We start from the raw sequence: 14,802 nt of genomic DNA, 5'->3' as shown, positions 1-14,802 counted from the left end.
CTATTACCTACTTTACCTATTTAAGTTTTCTTTGACGATGTCTAACGTACGGTCGAATTTTAATAAACGATCTAGCAACTTAATTTAAAATGAAGATCAATAAAATCTCAAATTACATCTCAGGATCAAGGAATTAAATTAAAACTATGTTTTGGTAAAAATTTATTAAAATGCTCTTTATGTTTTGATGCAACATATGTGAAGGACGATGGTTGAGTTTTTTTTTTTAAATAATGAGAAAATTACTCATTTAGTTTATGTATTTTTGACTCAATTGTAATTCAACTTTAAATTTTAACTCATTATAACTTAATCTTTATAGTTTTAACTTAACTAAAACTTATTTTTAAATTTTGCCTCTTGTAACTTCCCTATAATTTTAACCATTTAAATATTTGTCCATACATTTTTTAAAAAATAAAATTATAAATATTAAAATTATTTTAAAATTTTAATATTTATAAATATTAAAATAGTTTAGTAATTCAAAATACTAGCCCTAAATTTTAAAATAATTTTAATCTTTATAATTTTATTTTTTTAAAATATAGGAACCAATATCTTAAATAATTAAAATCATAAGAATTAAATTGTAAGAATTAAAGTTTAGAAATTGAGTTACAATCGAATCAAAACTTTAAGGACTGAGTTATGACTGAGTCAAAATCATAATGATCAAATGATTAATTTTTTCTAAAATAAATAACAGGAATTTTGGTTATTTTTCATCAAAACATAATTTCAATGTAATCTCCTAACCCTGCAATGTAATTTTATATTTTATTGATCCAGATTTTAAATTAAATTTTTATTGTATCTTTTACTGAAAATTTCCCAAAATTATATGCCATGGATTTTATTTTTTTACTTTTTAAGAAAAAAGATTGTTTTTGAACTAGCTGAGCGTCCAATCCCATGAATAAAGAGAGGTGGTTTCCAAATTAGTGGGATGCCATATTATACATTTTACAATTGTTTTTAAATATGATACGACAATCACTTTTTAATTGAAAATATTAAGTCATTTAACAAGTAATAACATTTAATGACATTCCCTTGATTACTATAGAATCAACGGAGTTATGATGCTATTAGCTATAAATTCAATAAGGTTGATAGTGTTGTTGAGACAACCCTCCTAATCCACAAGTTTCATAAATAATTTACAAAACTAGCAAAGGAATCAAAGCTACCTCACAAAAAATTAAAACTGAGGTCAACGTATGGCCTCAATTGGATTTGCATTCAGTCCCAGTTCAAATATAATTATCATCCTATATCATAATTTACAATACACCAGACCTTTCTAGACGTCAAAGAGTTAACAATACCTACAACACCCTGTCACCTATTCAATCTTATTCTTAGAATTTTGATATTTAATTATTAAATCACGTATCATATTTTTGTCAATATTATATGTTTATGATACTTTAAAGGAAAACAATTAATTATGAGAATACAAGGAACTAATTATTCCATAGATTATACTCATAAATTGTTACCAATCCGATTCTGTGTATCCATGTGCTTGTAGAGATTAAACCTCCCACCCAAAAAAAAAAAAAATCAGATTTTTTTCAAGCTATTATGTATTTCTTTTCATCTCTCTTCCTGATGTATTATATATTTCTTTTTTGTGAAAAAAAAAAATCCAGATTTCTTTCGTTCAAGGGATAAGACCAAAATTTATTCGTTCAAAATCTCTATAGCCTCTGTTATTTCAGAGAGACATAATCCTCAGGGCCACAATATAAAGTTTGAGTGAATCCACCAAAGATACAGAGAAACACTGCAAATACACGAGTGAACGAAGCAATCCTAACCCTGACTCATCTCAACTCTCAAGAACTCCTTACTATTATATTCATCACATATATATAACAAGCATAGACCAAAAAACAAACAGAGAATAAAAACATGAACATGAAGATTAAGAAATAACACAAGCATTGGGATTCTCTTCAGCACTATGAACCTGATAGTATGTAGTCATGTAGGGATTATAAGCTCTGTAAAGCCTGGCAAGCTCAGCAGCCTGTTCATTTGGATCTTTCTTCTTGTCATCTTCCTTCTTCGCTTTGCCTTCGTCTTTCTTGCCTTCTTCCTTCTTCTTCTCCGGCTCTTTGGCCGGCCCCACTGTTAATATCTCTGTGTACCACACTTTCCTCAGCTTGCTCACCACGTCCACCGGGTCTATGTCCCCTATTACTGTCAGTTTCTTCTCCTTCATGTCCATGGCTATGGAGTCAATCCCTGCACACTTCACATTAGTTCTGCTTCTCTGTGGCAATTAATCAGTATGGACAAGGTCTCTTCTTTGGGAAAATTTGATCGTAAATAAACTAATAAAAACGAAAGAGGTAATAATTTCGGATGGGTAGACCCAACAAGACTGAGGTTGCAGACTTGCAGGAGTACCTGGAAGGCTAGAAACCATTTTCATGGCTTTCTGTTTTGCTTTGTCATCGTGCAAATCCAACTTCAGCACCACCTTCTGCAAATAGCACCGTAAATAAGAACTTATATGGGAAAGGACCCAACAAAACAGGTGGATCATGACGGAGACATGAGATTCAAGAAAGAAGCAGAGCAAGATTCGAGAAAGAAGCACAGCAAACAGAGTGGAGGTGATAGAAAGACATCAAAATTCAGAAAATCAGGAAAACGGAGAGGGAAGATACTGTAACTCATACCAATAAAGAAAAGAGGAAGAGAAAACAGAGAGTGAAAAGTCTGACCTTCATTTCCCTTTGATCGTGAATTCTGACAACAAATTGGACTGTTGAAATACTATTCTAGAGTAATCCTGACGGAAAGAGAGGGAGAGGAAGAGCGTGTGTGTGTGTGTGTGACAATAAAGAGGAGAGGAAGAGGAAGAGGGAATGAGGTTTAGAGGAGCAGAGAAAGAAGGGACTCAATGAGAGTCTAAAACGAAGTCAGACAAATTGCCCCTTTGATTAAAGAGAGCGTGAGATGAACAAACAAGGAACCAATCGCACGATCACTCATTGACGTAAGGCCAACGCCTCACTGTTCCAGTGTCCCATCTTCCGGAGACTCCTCCAAATGGCCGCCATACAGGATAAAACAAAATATAGGTGTTTGCTGGAGAAAATAGATTACAGACTGGTAGAGCAGATTTGTTTTTAAAGCATAAAAAATGGAGATAAATAGTTACGCACAGTGATTCGGATTTTGATTTATATCAAATGAGAATAATTATTTGAGGTTGGGGAAAACATGTTGTTTAATGTTAAAGAGCTTTTCCCAAGTTATACTGAAGGGATTATCCACGTTGGCGCTCCATTTTTTAAGGTTTATGGCCTTGGCAGTTAGTTCTGAATCTATGCGATATGCTGCCTCTCCACGTTGTCGCTTTCGAAACAAAAGCCCAACTTTTTCCCACTTCAATTCATTCGCCTTGTAATTCTCACGCTGACAGGGACTTACCGTCCTTAATCGAGTTTATATGTACACACTACAGACACAAAACTAAACAGGCACAGTGGGCTAACTTGTTACAGCGCCGTTATTTATTTGCCAGAGCAAAATCGTATATCAATCTCCCTTGATTATGAAAATCTCTATGCTACATTGCCACCTCTTCTTTAATTTTATGGTCTATTCATGCAATGGTAGTTTGAAAGTGCATTCGCCCAAAGGCGTTTTTGGTTAATTGACACGTTATCTGAGCGGTACTTGAAAAGGCCCGAAAAGTCGTCTACTTCCCCACAACCACAAGAATTCTACGGCGATCGTTAATTTGCCAACTATATATATATATATATCTCTGAACTCAGCGTCGGCTACATCTATATTCTATACACAAGAATCTCGGATCGGTTTTCACTTCTCAGCCTTTTTTTTTTTTTTTTAAATCTTGCTTTGTTCTTTATGTACTGTGACGTGTTTGTTTAACAAATTTCTTTTTCGGCCAAGGGAAAAAACTGATGTGCCAGGGATAACGACTAACGAGTCTCTGGTGGTTTAGCTCATTGGCATTTCTCTTTGTAAAAATTAAACTTCTGGGGGTTAAAAACCAAGGCAAATCCCTTTCCGCTACTTCTCATGTCAAGCCAATAAGAAAAACGAGCCCTTAATTAAATTGCATTTTCAATTCCCCATAGCATGCACAAAGAAACCATCGAGGGACAAAAAGCAAACCAGGGTGAAGAATTATATGTTGCAATGAGAGCAACTATCTAAATTGGTGATTCTTTTGTTTCATACTTTCATTAACCAAACTAAAAGAAAGTAGCAGCTAGAACAGCACTTGTATCATGGATGCGGCACCAAAAGAATAATATAACACACTCCTCCGTTCTTAATTTTCTCTACCTTCATCTCAATTGGTTAATTTTCACAAATATAGAATACACTTCTCCGTTCTAATTTTCTCTACCTTCATCTCAATTAGTTAATTTTCACAGTATAATTGAATAAATTATCTAGCATCACTAATTCTACAATGGCTTGGATTTTGCAAAATAGCACACGCAAATCCAACGTCTGGCAAAATGGTTAATAGTTCCCAGCTAATCAAGCAGCTAGATAATATTAGAGGCCAACTGAGCAAAGATACTGTGCAAGTTATACATGATTTGGAATTTGGCGTCCCTATAAGCGCTCAGCAGATGTCAAGAACAAAATTGACGTTGCAAGTAGGAAGACTCAATTATTAAGGATTTACGGAGACGTCATATGGCGTCAAGTCCCCTCAAGTGAAATATTTGACATGAAAGATCAAAAGATCTCTTCCCTTAAAGGAGTGATCTCCAGTGATGGCTGATAATCACTGGCATCAGCCGTAAAAGAAGATGAAATACAGAATGGATGTTTGGACAAACATTGCAGCTTCAACCCAAGGATGCCCCAACAAGGGCTAGGGCCTCTTCCACTGAAGATGCCTTTTCAAGTTCGGCTTTATCAACCACAGGCTGACTTCTGGCAAGTTTGGGAAGCAGCTGAAATTCCTGAATCATACGACACATTATCAGTTTTCCAGGTATGGTTAGCTATGTGACCAAGATAGCAGGAATTCTTCTCTATGATTATCAATGTCTTTCTACTCAACAAGCACTACTCTCTTCTACTTTTTCAAGGTCCAAATTTTGAACTTCAAAAAAACCAGAAAAACTTTCCATAAACCTGTCCCTTTGCGACGAACAAATTAATGTGCATATCCTGTTTTCTTATTTCAACTATATTAGTATCGTTGAGGATAGAGCAGTTAAGTACCTCAGGGCTCCCACTTTCAAGGAGGACTCCTTTTAGCTTTCCTGCAATGCATCAAGTTTTCACTTTCTCAGTAACAGTGAATCAACAAGAAGCAGCAGCAGCAGCTTTATCCCACAAGGTGGGCAGTAACCGCGAATCATGGGGAAAAAGTGTTTTCTTTTCCCACAGAAATACTTAATGCATTCACGCACACAAACTACCCTCCTATACATTCACACAGATGTACGGTCCAGTGTCAATACATGAGGGAAAGAAACTAAAAAACCCAATTACCAGATTCAATCCAGAAAGTAGCAATTTTAGGATCAAAATGCCCGACTTCAACAGTTTCCCCAACTGTACAAAGCAAAATCAACAGTAAGAGCAATAAGTGATTGAAATTTCATAAAAAGACGTGGCAATCATATATGTGTGTGTGTGTATTTTTTTTCTAAGGTAAAGTGGCAATCATATATTATTGAAATTGATCTTTACCATTGTCTCCGAAAAATTGCCACCAAACTTTTCTGGGGCTCCCTTCATATTCAAACACCCTTGAGTAGAAGTATGGAAGATAATCATACCTGAAAATCATCAAAAAAAGAATGTTCAATTACCCGAAGGAGGGGGGGAAGCTCACCAAAACTGACGTTCGAGAAGTCAAGTCAGAGGAACAGAAGATCCAACATACGTGTGAGTTTGTGCACTGAGTAATGCTTTCACACAGTGATGTGCAGATCGACGAGCATGATCCACATGTTCAACTCGGGAGATACGATTGTATATCTGTTCAGTTTTTCATAAATACATGATTTCATGTTGAAAATGAGTGATCACAACTTAACTCAACTCAAGAATGGCAGACCTTCAATGGGAAAGCTGCTACGTCACCAATGGCAAAGATTCCAGGAATACTTGTCCGAAATTGACCATCCACCTGAAATAGGCAGATACATTTAGATGAAGTCCTTCAGACTCTGATTTGGGGCTTGAGCTTATAAACACTCAACTTCCATCTGCAAATTGGGGTGACTTGAAGAAACTGTACATGATCTTCAAAAATCAATAAAATGGCTAATTTCAAAACAGTCTTGCAAAAGAAAAAAAAAGTGAAGGAAAGCATCGTTACAACATCTATAATAGATGCTCCCCCCGTCCACTTTATCAATCACCTTCTAGAAGGATGAAGTGATCTACTTTATAAGTCGTTGGATTGATAATGATATTTTATTTTAAATGAAATGTCTAAACTATCCTTAAAAAGTAAGAGAGAGAGAAACAAAAAAATTAATATTATATAGTTTACTTACTTTTTGAGGGTTATATTTGTAATTTTACTAAATTTTATTCTTTGTACTTTTGTTGTAGTTATATTGATGAGATTGGTAGAAATTATTTATAAATAAGACTGGCGGGAGTATTTTTCTTTTTTGAAAAAAGAGTATTGATCATGAATTTCGTTGCCAACATTCTATCCTTCATTAGACTCACCTGTATACCACCAACATCTTTATTCAGACCCACCCTCTCAAAGGGACCAACTGCAGGTTTCGCTCCAATGCCTATAATTACCTGCAAGCCAAAAGCGATTCGGTTTATTGAATTTGTCCTCCTTCTATGATGATAGCACCTCTATTATATAGTGCAGTAAGTTGAATATTATTAGAGGTGCAATTAAACAAGAATTAAGTTACAGTCAGATATGAAAATATATAAATATTTTATTACTGTATCTGCTTCTATAGTAGATCCATCTCCAAGTTTCACAGCAGTTACATGCCCATTGGAACCAGCTTCCAAGTTTTTAATAGAGGCACCCTGGTGGATATGAAATTTAAAAGAAAGAAAAATTAGGGGAAGAGTTTGGAGAAATTAATGGCTGCACCAACATTAAAGATGGGTTAGGAGTTAAAACAATATGAAGACCAAGAGAAAGAGAGGACAACGGAATGAGGGATTGCCTTTAAGATTTTGACACCATTCTTTTGGTAGAGTTCTTCATATCTTCGAGCGAGAGAAGGAGTGAATAGTCTTTGCAATAAATGATCCTCTGGAAATATAATCTATTTTCAAAGGACACGTAAAAAGTTCTGAATTAGCAGATAAAAACTATTATACAAAATGGCCAGCTATCTTTAATTAATAGCAGAAATGTATGGAGGGTAAAACCAATATTGTCTAAGGCACAGCTGAAAATGATAAAATAAAACGATGGAAGTTTTACATGGAAATTGTCAACCAGAAAAACCCAGCAATAAAAATACTGATGGAGGCAGAATACGTACTGTTGTATCAAGCTGCCAACCAGTAGCAGCAGCAGCAACCTCCATTCCTATATAACCACCTCCAACTACAACTACCTTGCGTGCTTTCCCCTAAAAATGTGTTAAGATTAATTTATTTGATCGACATTACATTTTAAACAATAAACTCATTTTGAAGTATCATTTGCATGAAATAAACAGCAGTCGTAACTTCTCTCAATTCACACTGAAGTTATGCTTATTCTGGGTTGGCATATTAATATCCTCAGAAAAATTCTAAGGACTGACTACAAAAAATAAAATTTTGAAGGCTTGCATATCAAATAATCAAATCATTATAAGGAGCTACAGGATCAAATTCGCCGCTCAAATCAAAGGAACATTGAATTACATTATTGGAATGAATAAGATTACCAATGATGAGACTAGTGAATCAGCATCTGCAACATCACGGATGTAGTGAACACCAGGTAGATTTCCCCCAATTTTCTCCGGGAACCTAAAAGCAAGATAGTCAAGATAGATGATTTTCTGCACCAGTTATTGCATATAAAACTTGAAAACCAAAAGAAAACAGACAGATACCTGGAGGCTGTAGATCCTGTGGCAATAATAAGTGAGCCATACTTGAGCAGTTTTCCTGAATTTGTTGTCAACGTTTGCTGTTCAATATCAATGCTCTTTACTGGATCTTGATATAACATCTGCACAATAAAACAGCTTGAAATAAACCATTAAAAAAATGAAAACTGGAAAGCATCAGACCATAGTTCTTCTTCTTCCCTAGCATAAAAACCTTTCCATAACACTAGATTAAATAATCAGATTACAAGATTTTGCCATTCAATTTCAAGTAATCCTATATTCATTGCTCCACGCATGATAGAAAATGAACTTTTACTGGCATGGAAAACGAGAAAATCATCCACAACAGATAAAGTGATAGCAAGAGCAAAAACAAATACTACCTCTATCCCTTTCTCTTCATACCAATCTGGAGTCTGCCTCTCCCCACCGGATCCAACACAAGTGTGAAATCCCTATTAAAAGATTAAAGGCACAATTGTGACTTCACATTGTAACTTCTATGAAGGAGATACAACAAAGCATGAAAGGCAGCCGCTTTATACATAATAGTAATATTTGAAGTACAATAGTTCAGAACATAGTTCAATCAATATTATACTTTCAAGCCTTGCTATGACTGACGAAAATTTCCTGTAAAGAAACAATTCATAAGTTCACCATATACGCCTAAAAGAGTAAGGTCGTACAGGAAGACGCGCAGGGTTCTTATCTGGCGGGAATAGATAACCTTTTGTTAAAGCCGGACGCTCGTAAGGCGCATATGCCTGTTAGGTGAATTCAAAAAAAAAAAAAAAAACAGAAAGAGATCAAAATCACAATTCACAAGAGATGGAACTTATAGCTATAGAAATGAGCACAAAGGACCCAGTGAATATAGGAAAATGCAACGTGGGTGACCAGCCAGGTCATGTAACCTCTTTAGTCACAATACATAGACGTCCATCCGCCATGCCGTGCTCAACGAAAGTTCGAGCAGCGTATCCCGCGGCATTTCCACCCCCAACGATCACACACCTGCAGTAATTGGGAGATAATTAAAAGGGGGGAAAAAGAAAAGGAAGAGGTCAACATATTCAAAGTCAAATAGAAATGGAAGTAGAAACAGTAAAGGTGAGGAACAGACTCCCGATTCTCATTAGCGAAAGCGGCGTAGCATCTCGAGAATGTTCTGAACGGGATTGAAGAAGAATGATTAGGTCGATTGAGAGAGCCGGCTTGAGGACACCAAAGTGAGAGGCCGTGCTTAAGGGACAAGGAACTGGAAATGGCCGCCATTGTGAATCTATGAACTGTTGCTCACACACCCAGAAAATAGAAATCACGAAAAATGAGAAGTGTGAATAGAATCAAATAGGAAAGGAGCAGAACAGTGAAGAAGTAACACTGGATGGAACCTGAAGACATTGACGCTTTGTAATGGATTAAATAACCGATAAATGTCGATGATAATATTTTATAAGAGAAGGATCCTTGGCCCTAGAAGGCGTCCAAGGGACGTGATGTCAAATCCAGATTCGAGTATTAAAAAAGGGCAGTGTCTGGAGCAAGGAGTTTTAGAATTGCTATATGGACAGATGAGCTAGCGAAACTAGGCGGGTAGTTCACTGTTTGTAGCGCAATTCTCAAGTCGAAGTGATCTCTCAATGAAGAAAAAAACGAAGCCATCGCCTTTTTTCTGGTAGGTGGATGACTATGAAGCTTTCTTACGACGTCGTTTTGGACTTCTTTTATTTATAGACGTTATTATTATTATTATTATTTTACCAAAGATGCAACTATCATTAAATTAAACTTTAGCTATGTAAAATATTTTAATGAGTTTGATTTTAAAAAGAAAAAAGTATGACTGAAAATTTTTAATTGATCTTTCTTATTCTTTCTTTTTACATCTTTCTATCAAAAAAAATTTCAACCCTGCTTATCTAATTAAAAAATCGAACTTCTTAAAAGTTTTCCTTCCTTTCCCTCTTATCCATTTTCCAACCAAATTAAAAATTAATGAAGATAGAAAAATTTAATTGAAACAAAAAAAACCCTCTAAACCTACCATCATTTACCACGTCCTCTCTCAAACTTTATTTTTTAAAAAAATCAACAACTAAAACCGAGCATTGTTAATATCAGTTGATGTTCCTACGTCTATTGTTGCTAGACATTTTTAATAAACACACAGAGACAATGCAATTAATTAATATTCTTTTAACACAAATTCTTTCCAAATATACTTGACGTGATAGAACCAAATTTGAAATGTTGGCTGGGTTCACAAGCTTGCCTTTCTGCGTTCGGAATGGATTGGGACTTTATACTTCTGCAGTACACCTCAAATGGAATGGGTCTTTACAATTCTGCAAGTTCAGAATCGAATCCTCCTAAACTCACATCTATGTTGTCAATCCAACCTATTATATCAAACCGGGTTTTGGACCCAGTCACCCAGATACGATGTTACCTCGTCAAACATGAATTTTAAGCTTTGTAGGCTTTTGTGAATTTTTGGGCTTTAAATGCGCAGAAAGACTGAACTGAGAATATACGGACAAGGCACTATGCATTATGGAACGAGAAAAACGAGAACGAGAACAAGAAAGAGGCGATAAATTGCTGGGAAACAAATGAAGGCAAAGCCCAGCATGGATTTATGTTGAAGGCAGAGCCTGACTAAGCGTAGACATCAGAATAAGACACAGAAATCAGACATCTTGGACAAGCATGCAGCACACCTATCATTTACCAAATACTTAATGCCTAGGCATAAGACATCCCTTCTGAAATTTAAAAAAAAAATAAAATCTATTCCATTGTCCGTTCAAGAGGCTATGTAGTCATCCAGTGTAAATACAAGGCTTTAGTTTCTTCCTATGTTAATAATTTTACAACTTCCAGCTATTTTAGAATTAGCATACCAACTACCAAAAACTACGTATACTTTTTTTCCCTAGTAATTTTGTCAGTCTCTGAAGTTAAGCAAGAAGATTGCCACAGGGCATGCCTCAGAGCATGACGAGGATAGACCTATCCTCGATTTGGTACTCACTTCTACCCAGTTGGAGATGAAATCTTGACGTTTTTGTCGGCGGGGAGCGTACAAATGACAACGTTGTTTCTCTGCTGAAGCAGAGGAATAAATAGATCGAATTTGTTGTTCAATCAGCTGGCGTCAAGTCTTGACTTCAAGAGCACAGCATGAATTTAGATAGAGCCATGGAGGCGTACCAGAACATTAAGATCCAAAGTCACTGACTTGATATATATATATATATATATATAGCTATATACATTTTCTCCCGAGCCCAAATTTAACAACGCTGCTTGAGGAGACACCCGGCGATCAAAGCTAGGAGAGAAAAAATACAGATTCCAGAACAAGAGTGCATATCAGGCTAGGCGACAACGTTACCAGTCGCGCAACTCGGTCGGTGAAACGATGTAATGCTTCTCCACCCAAATAAAAATACCAAATTAAAAAAAAAATCCTATAACTACTTACATTGAAGGCTCAGGTAAAGAGCAATTAATTGTAACTGGAAGCCTCTTAAAAACTTTGAAACTAGCCCCAAACCTTGGAGGTCTTTTCAGTTAGGAACCCTTGAGAAGCTGCAGAGAGTGAACAGTAAAAGAAGAAGAAGAAGAAGCTGCCTTTGATCTTTACACAGTGGGCGCAGATAATTTCCCAGCCTGTTCCAAGACGTCGAGAAACTCTGATCTGCTCCTCACAACCCTATGAAATACCTCTCTGATTTGCTGCTGTAGAGGTACCAGACCTTCTTCCATCTTTCTGCAAATATCTGCTAACTCTTCCACCTGTGAATTCACCTCCTCAAGGCGTTCTGCCTCCACGGGAAACTGAAACGAATCGGTAAAATCAATCAAGGATTGACCTATCTTCTCCAACCTCTGCATCTCCTCCAATAGTCCCGCAGACCCTTTCTTCTCCTTCTTCTTCCACTCTTCTGCGATCTTCTCCTGCAACCCTATCATAGGTTGAGCCCAACCCAATTGCCTCGGCACAGGAAAATGAGTCCCCAGCCCGTTTCTCTCTTGACATGGGATAGCCGCCACCAGAGTCCACATCACAAACACAAATATCGTGCTCATTACATAGATAGGAGAGGCCAAACCAGATGACTCCGCGCCTCGCGGTGCCACCATATTGGACAACATGGCGTGGATTTGTTTGGCAGCAGACCAATTCCTCGCCATGCTGCACGATAGCGATCGGAATTGCCCCGAGACACGCTCTTTGTTCACCGGAGCGCTGCTAGCACCCCTCCTGCCAAAAGACCAGGCTCTCTCCGTCGACTTGGCAGCGCTGCCGTCCTTATCCTCCGCCGTCATCGCCGTGATCAGGGAGTGTAGCGCCTTCTTGGCGCGTCGAGCCTGGCCATCACCAATCGGCCTCTGTTCCAGAGCAGAGACGGCTATCTCGGCGAGTTTCTGAACGTTCCGCACGGACTCGACACCGAGACACAGCGCATTACAGATATCGAGAGCTTTGACAACACGGTCGAGGAGTTCGGGGACGAGACGGTCGAGAGGAGGCTTGGAGATATGCGAAGGGTCACGGCCCATTATGAGAACGGCCTTGAATTCGGCTTCGCAGCAGAGAAACGTGTCGAGGAGCTTCCGGAGCCAGCTGATGGAGAGGAGGGCATCGGCGGTGGAATCTTCGGACGGTGGCGAAAAGAGATCGGCGAATCGGTCACTAACGTGCTTCTGGAAAAGCTCGAGGTCCTCTACTTCCTGGTCATGGCTGCCTTCCATAGCCATCACCTGATTCCGACGGATACTTATTCGGCCCAGAAAAGAGCCTTGATAATCTGTGGCAGGCATTTTGTTTTGCTTTCTTCCTCCCCTTCTTGGATCAACTCACAGAGAGAGAGAGAGAGACAGAGAGAGAGAGAGAGATGAGAGAGGGGAAAAAGGGAATGAAGCAATCAGAGAAGGAAGTGAAAAAGAAGTAGAGGAAGCAAATTCGTCGGAGGCATTGTAAGGGAACGCGTAGTTTTGTGACTGACTCAGCCCACACCCTGAGACGTAGAATCTCAGAGGCTCAGAGGCAAAAGCGACAGAAAAACATGTCCAAGTTCCTCTGACCAGCTCAAACACCTCCGCTTGTTCATTTTGATTCCCTCCTGCGCGCCCGCACGATGCTCCATACACCCTCCCCTCTCCTTCTTTTTTGACTTTTTGCTCTCTGTGCTGGCACCTCCACCTCCTCAAATATCCCCTACTTTTTTTCCGTTGTGCCCCCCCCCCAATTATTTCTATTCCCTTTTCTATCCTTTCTTATCCACCCAAATAAGCAGATGAAGAAAAGAAATACTCGCGTGACGCGCTATTAAATGAATAGATTAAAGAGAGATTCAAGGGGATAGGGTCAGGAAGGTCGTTGATTTGGAAGTTGAGGTCGTTTTGGTAGTTTGTATTTCTTGGTAAAAGATAAAGGAACACGATTATATCTTTATTTAGATTAGCCATATGGCCATGATGGCGTTGATTGTGGCACTAAAGGGGGCTTGGAAAAAGAGTTCGTGGTGGTGTTGTTGTTGTTGTTGTTGTTGTTGTTGTTGTTGTTGTTGTTGTTGTGTGTGAGAGAGTGAGAATTTGTGTTCCGGAATGATTCACTTGTTAGAGACAATCAGACAAAGAATCTAACCATGATGAAGCAACATGAAGAGACGACAATGGATGAGGGTCCAAAGGTAAATTTGAAACTTTGGGCACCGACCTTCACCTTCCGCCACACGGTTAATTATTTGCTTTTTGTAGCCAAAAGTGACAAAAGTAATATAATAATACTGCTATAATAAGCTAGACAAACAGTAAGGGAGAATGATAAATAAAAATTTTGTAAAAATATTAATATTAAATTAATTTTTTTAATACTGATGTTTTGAGATTTTAATACTTATTTTATTATATTTTAATACTAAAATTTTTAATTTAATATTAATATTTTTGTAAGATGCTTACTTATCAATTTCTCAAATAGTAACGCGTTGACATTTGGAGCGGATGGATTTACTTTTACTCGTATTTTTTCCTCTTCCAAGCTTCAATTCCAGCTGGTTTGCGATGGGGCAGCATTTGTCTTGTTCCGAAGACATTATTTCAACTTTCAAAAGTGAACCTTGTTGATTGAGGCTGAATTTTAAAATGCAATTTAAATGCTCGATTTAATTACATTCTGGTTGATTGAAAAATAATCTGTGATCTGTTATGTATCTAGAAATTTCAAATCTATGATTTTAGCATATTTAATCTCCAAAATTTATACAGTAAATAAAAGCTACTAATCGCCAAATATCGGGTGGTTTGCGCTGCTGACAGAAATGTTGTTTTAACTTGATCAATGAATAAAATGCTGTATTTCAAGATAAATTGAAATATTTTGATGAAAATGATAGTCCCATCTCATTTGTGTACGCGCTGAAATTAAAATGTGTTGTCTTTAATGAAGAAGGCAAACAGAAATGAAAAACGCTTGGATTCTTGGGGATATATATCGACAAGAGGTCCTTTCAATAGTGATCGAGTCTATTACACGTATTGGTTGAGAAATATTTAAAACAAAAAGTGGAGTGTAGCGTCGAAAACCCAAAAAACCAAACTAATAAATGAAACAGAGACAAGGAAGGAGCAACATGTATGGCGCCAATAAAAATCTGGAAAGGAAGAAGAGGAGGGAGGGACAAGCTGTCTGCTGAGCATTGTCGTGTGGTAGGAG

The 14,802-nt window shown here is 37.4% G+C and overlaps 3 protein-coding genes across 3 annotated transcripts; all 3 read right to left on the bottom strand.

Annotated features, from left to right (window-relative positions):
* Positions 1-1,688: 1,688 nt before the first annotated feature.
* LOC129323112 (heavy metal-associated isoprenylated plant protein 39-like) lies at positions 1,689-3,070 on the bottom strand. The gene is made up of 3 exons (XM_054969680.1): positions 2,742-3,070; positions 2,422-2,497; positions 1,689-2,256 (listed from the first exon to the last, which is right to left on the bottom strand). The coding sequence occupies exons 1-3, from the start codon at positions 2,745-2,747 to the stop codon at positions 1,934-1,936; spliced, it is 405 nt and encodes a 134-aa protein (XP_054825655.1). The 5' UTR covers positions 2,748-3,070; the 3' UTR covers positions 1,689-1,933.
* Positions 3,071-4,521: 1,451 nt separating this feature from the next.
* LOC129322020 (monodehydroascorbate reductase, chloroplastic/mitochondrial) lies at positions 4,522-9,702 on the bottom strand. The gene is made up of 17 exons (XM_054968049.1): positions 9,467-9,702; positions 9,196-9,361; positions 8,987-9,086; positions 8,759-8,836; positions 8,453-8,524; positions 8,070-8,188; positions 7,899-7,983; positions 7,506-7,595; positions 7,182-7,283; positions 6,949-7,038; positions 6,712-6,792; positions 6,086-6,157; positions 5,912-6,006; positions 5,716-5,804; positions 5,515-5,577; positions 5,242-5,282; positions 4,522-4,976 (listed from the first exon to the last, which is right to left on the bottom strand). The coding sequence occupies exons 1-17, from the start codon at positions 9,474-9,476 to the stop codon at positions 4,860-4,862; spliced, it is 1,470 nt and encodes a 489-aa protein (XP_054824024.1). The 5' UTR covers positions 9,477-9,702; the 3' UTR covers positions 4,522-4,859.
* A 1,593-nt stretch (positions 9,703-11,295) lies between these two features.
* LOC129322021 (protein ROH1) lies at positions 11,296-13,254 on the bottom strand. The gene has a single exon (XM_054968051.1). It carries the CDS (start codon positions 12,903-12,905, stop codon positions 11,721-11,723), a length of 1,185 nt encoding a protein of 394 aa, XP_054824026.1. The 5' UTR covers positions 12,906-13,254; the 3' UTR covers positions 11,296-11,720.
* Between the last annotated feature and the right edge of the window lie 1,548 nt (positions 13,255-14,802).

Source organism: Prosopis cineraria, unplaced genomic scaffold (assembly GCF_029017545.1).
Source record: "Prosopis cineraria cultivar Desert tree isolate PC_DT_omini unplaced genomic scaffold, ASM2901754v1 PC10, whole genome shotgun sequence".
NCBI classification, from domain to species: Eukaryota; Viridiplantae; Streptophyta; class Magnoliopsida; order Fabales; family Fabaceae; genus Prosopis; species Prosopis cineraria.
This window is presented reverse-complemented; position numbering and strand designations above follow the sequence as displayed.

Bases quoted from the DNA above. Each gene is read 5' to 3' on its own strand.
- LOC129323112 (XM_054969680.1), bottom strand. The intron at 2,257-2,421 runs GTACTCCTGCAA...TGAAGTGTGCAG, and splicing joins AATGGTTTCTAGCCTTCCAG to GGATTGACTCCATAGCCATG.
- LOC129322020 (XM_054968049.1), bottom strand. The intron at 9,087-9,195 runs GTCTGTTCCTCA...CAATTACTGCAG, and splicing joins TTCGCTAATGAGAATCGGGA to GTGTGTGATCGTTGGGGGTG. The intron at 7,039-7,181 runs GCAATCCCTCAT...CATATCCACCAG, and splicing joins ATGGTGTCAAAATCTTAAAG to GGTGCCTCTATTAAAAACTT.
- LOC129322021 (XM_054968051.1), bottom strand. From the start codon at position 12,905: ATGCCTGCCACAGATTATCAAGGCTCTTTTCTGGGCCGAATAAGTATC.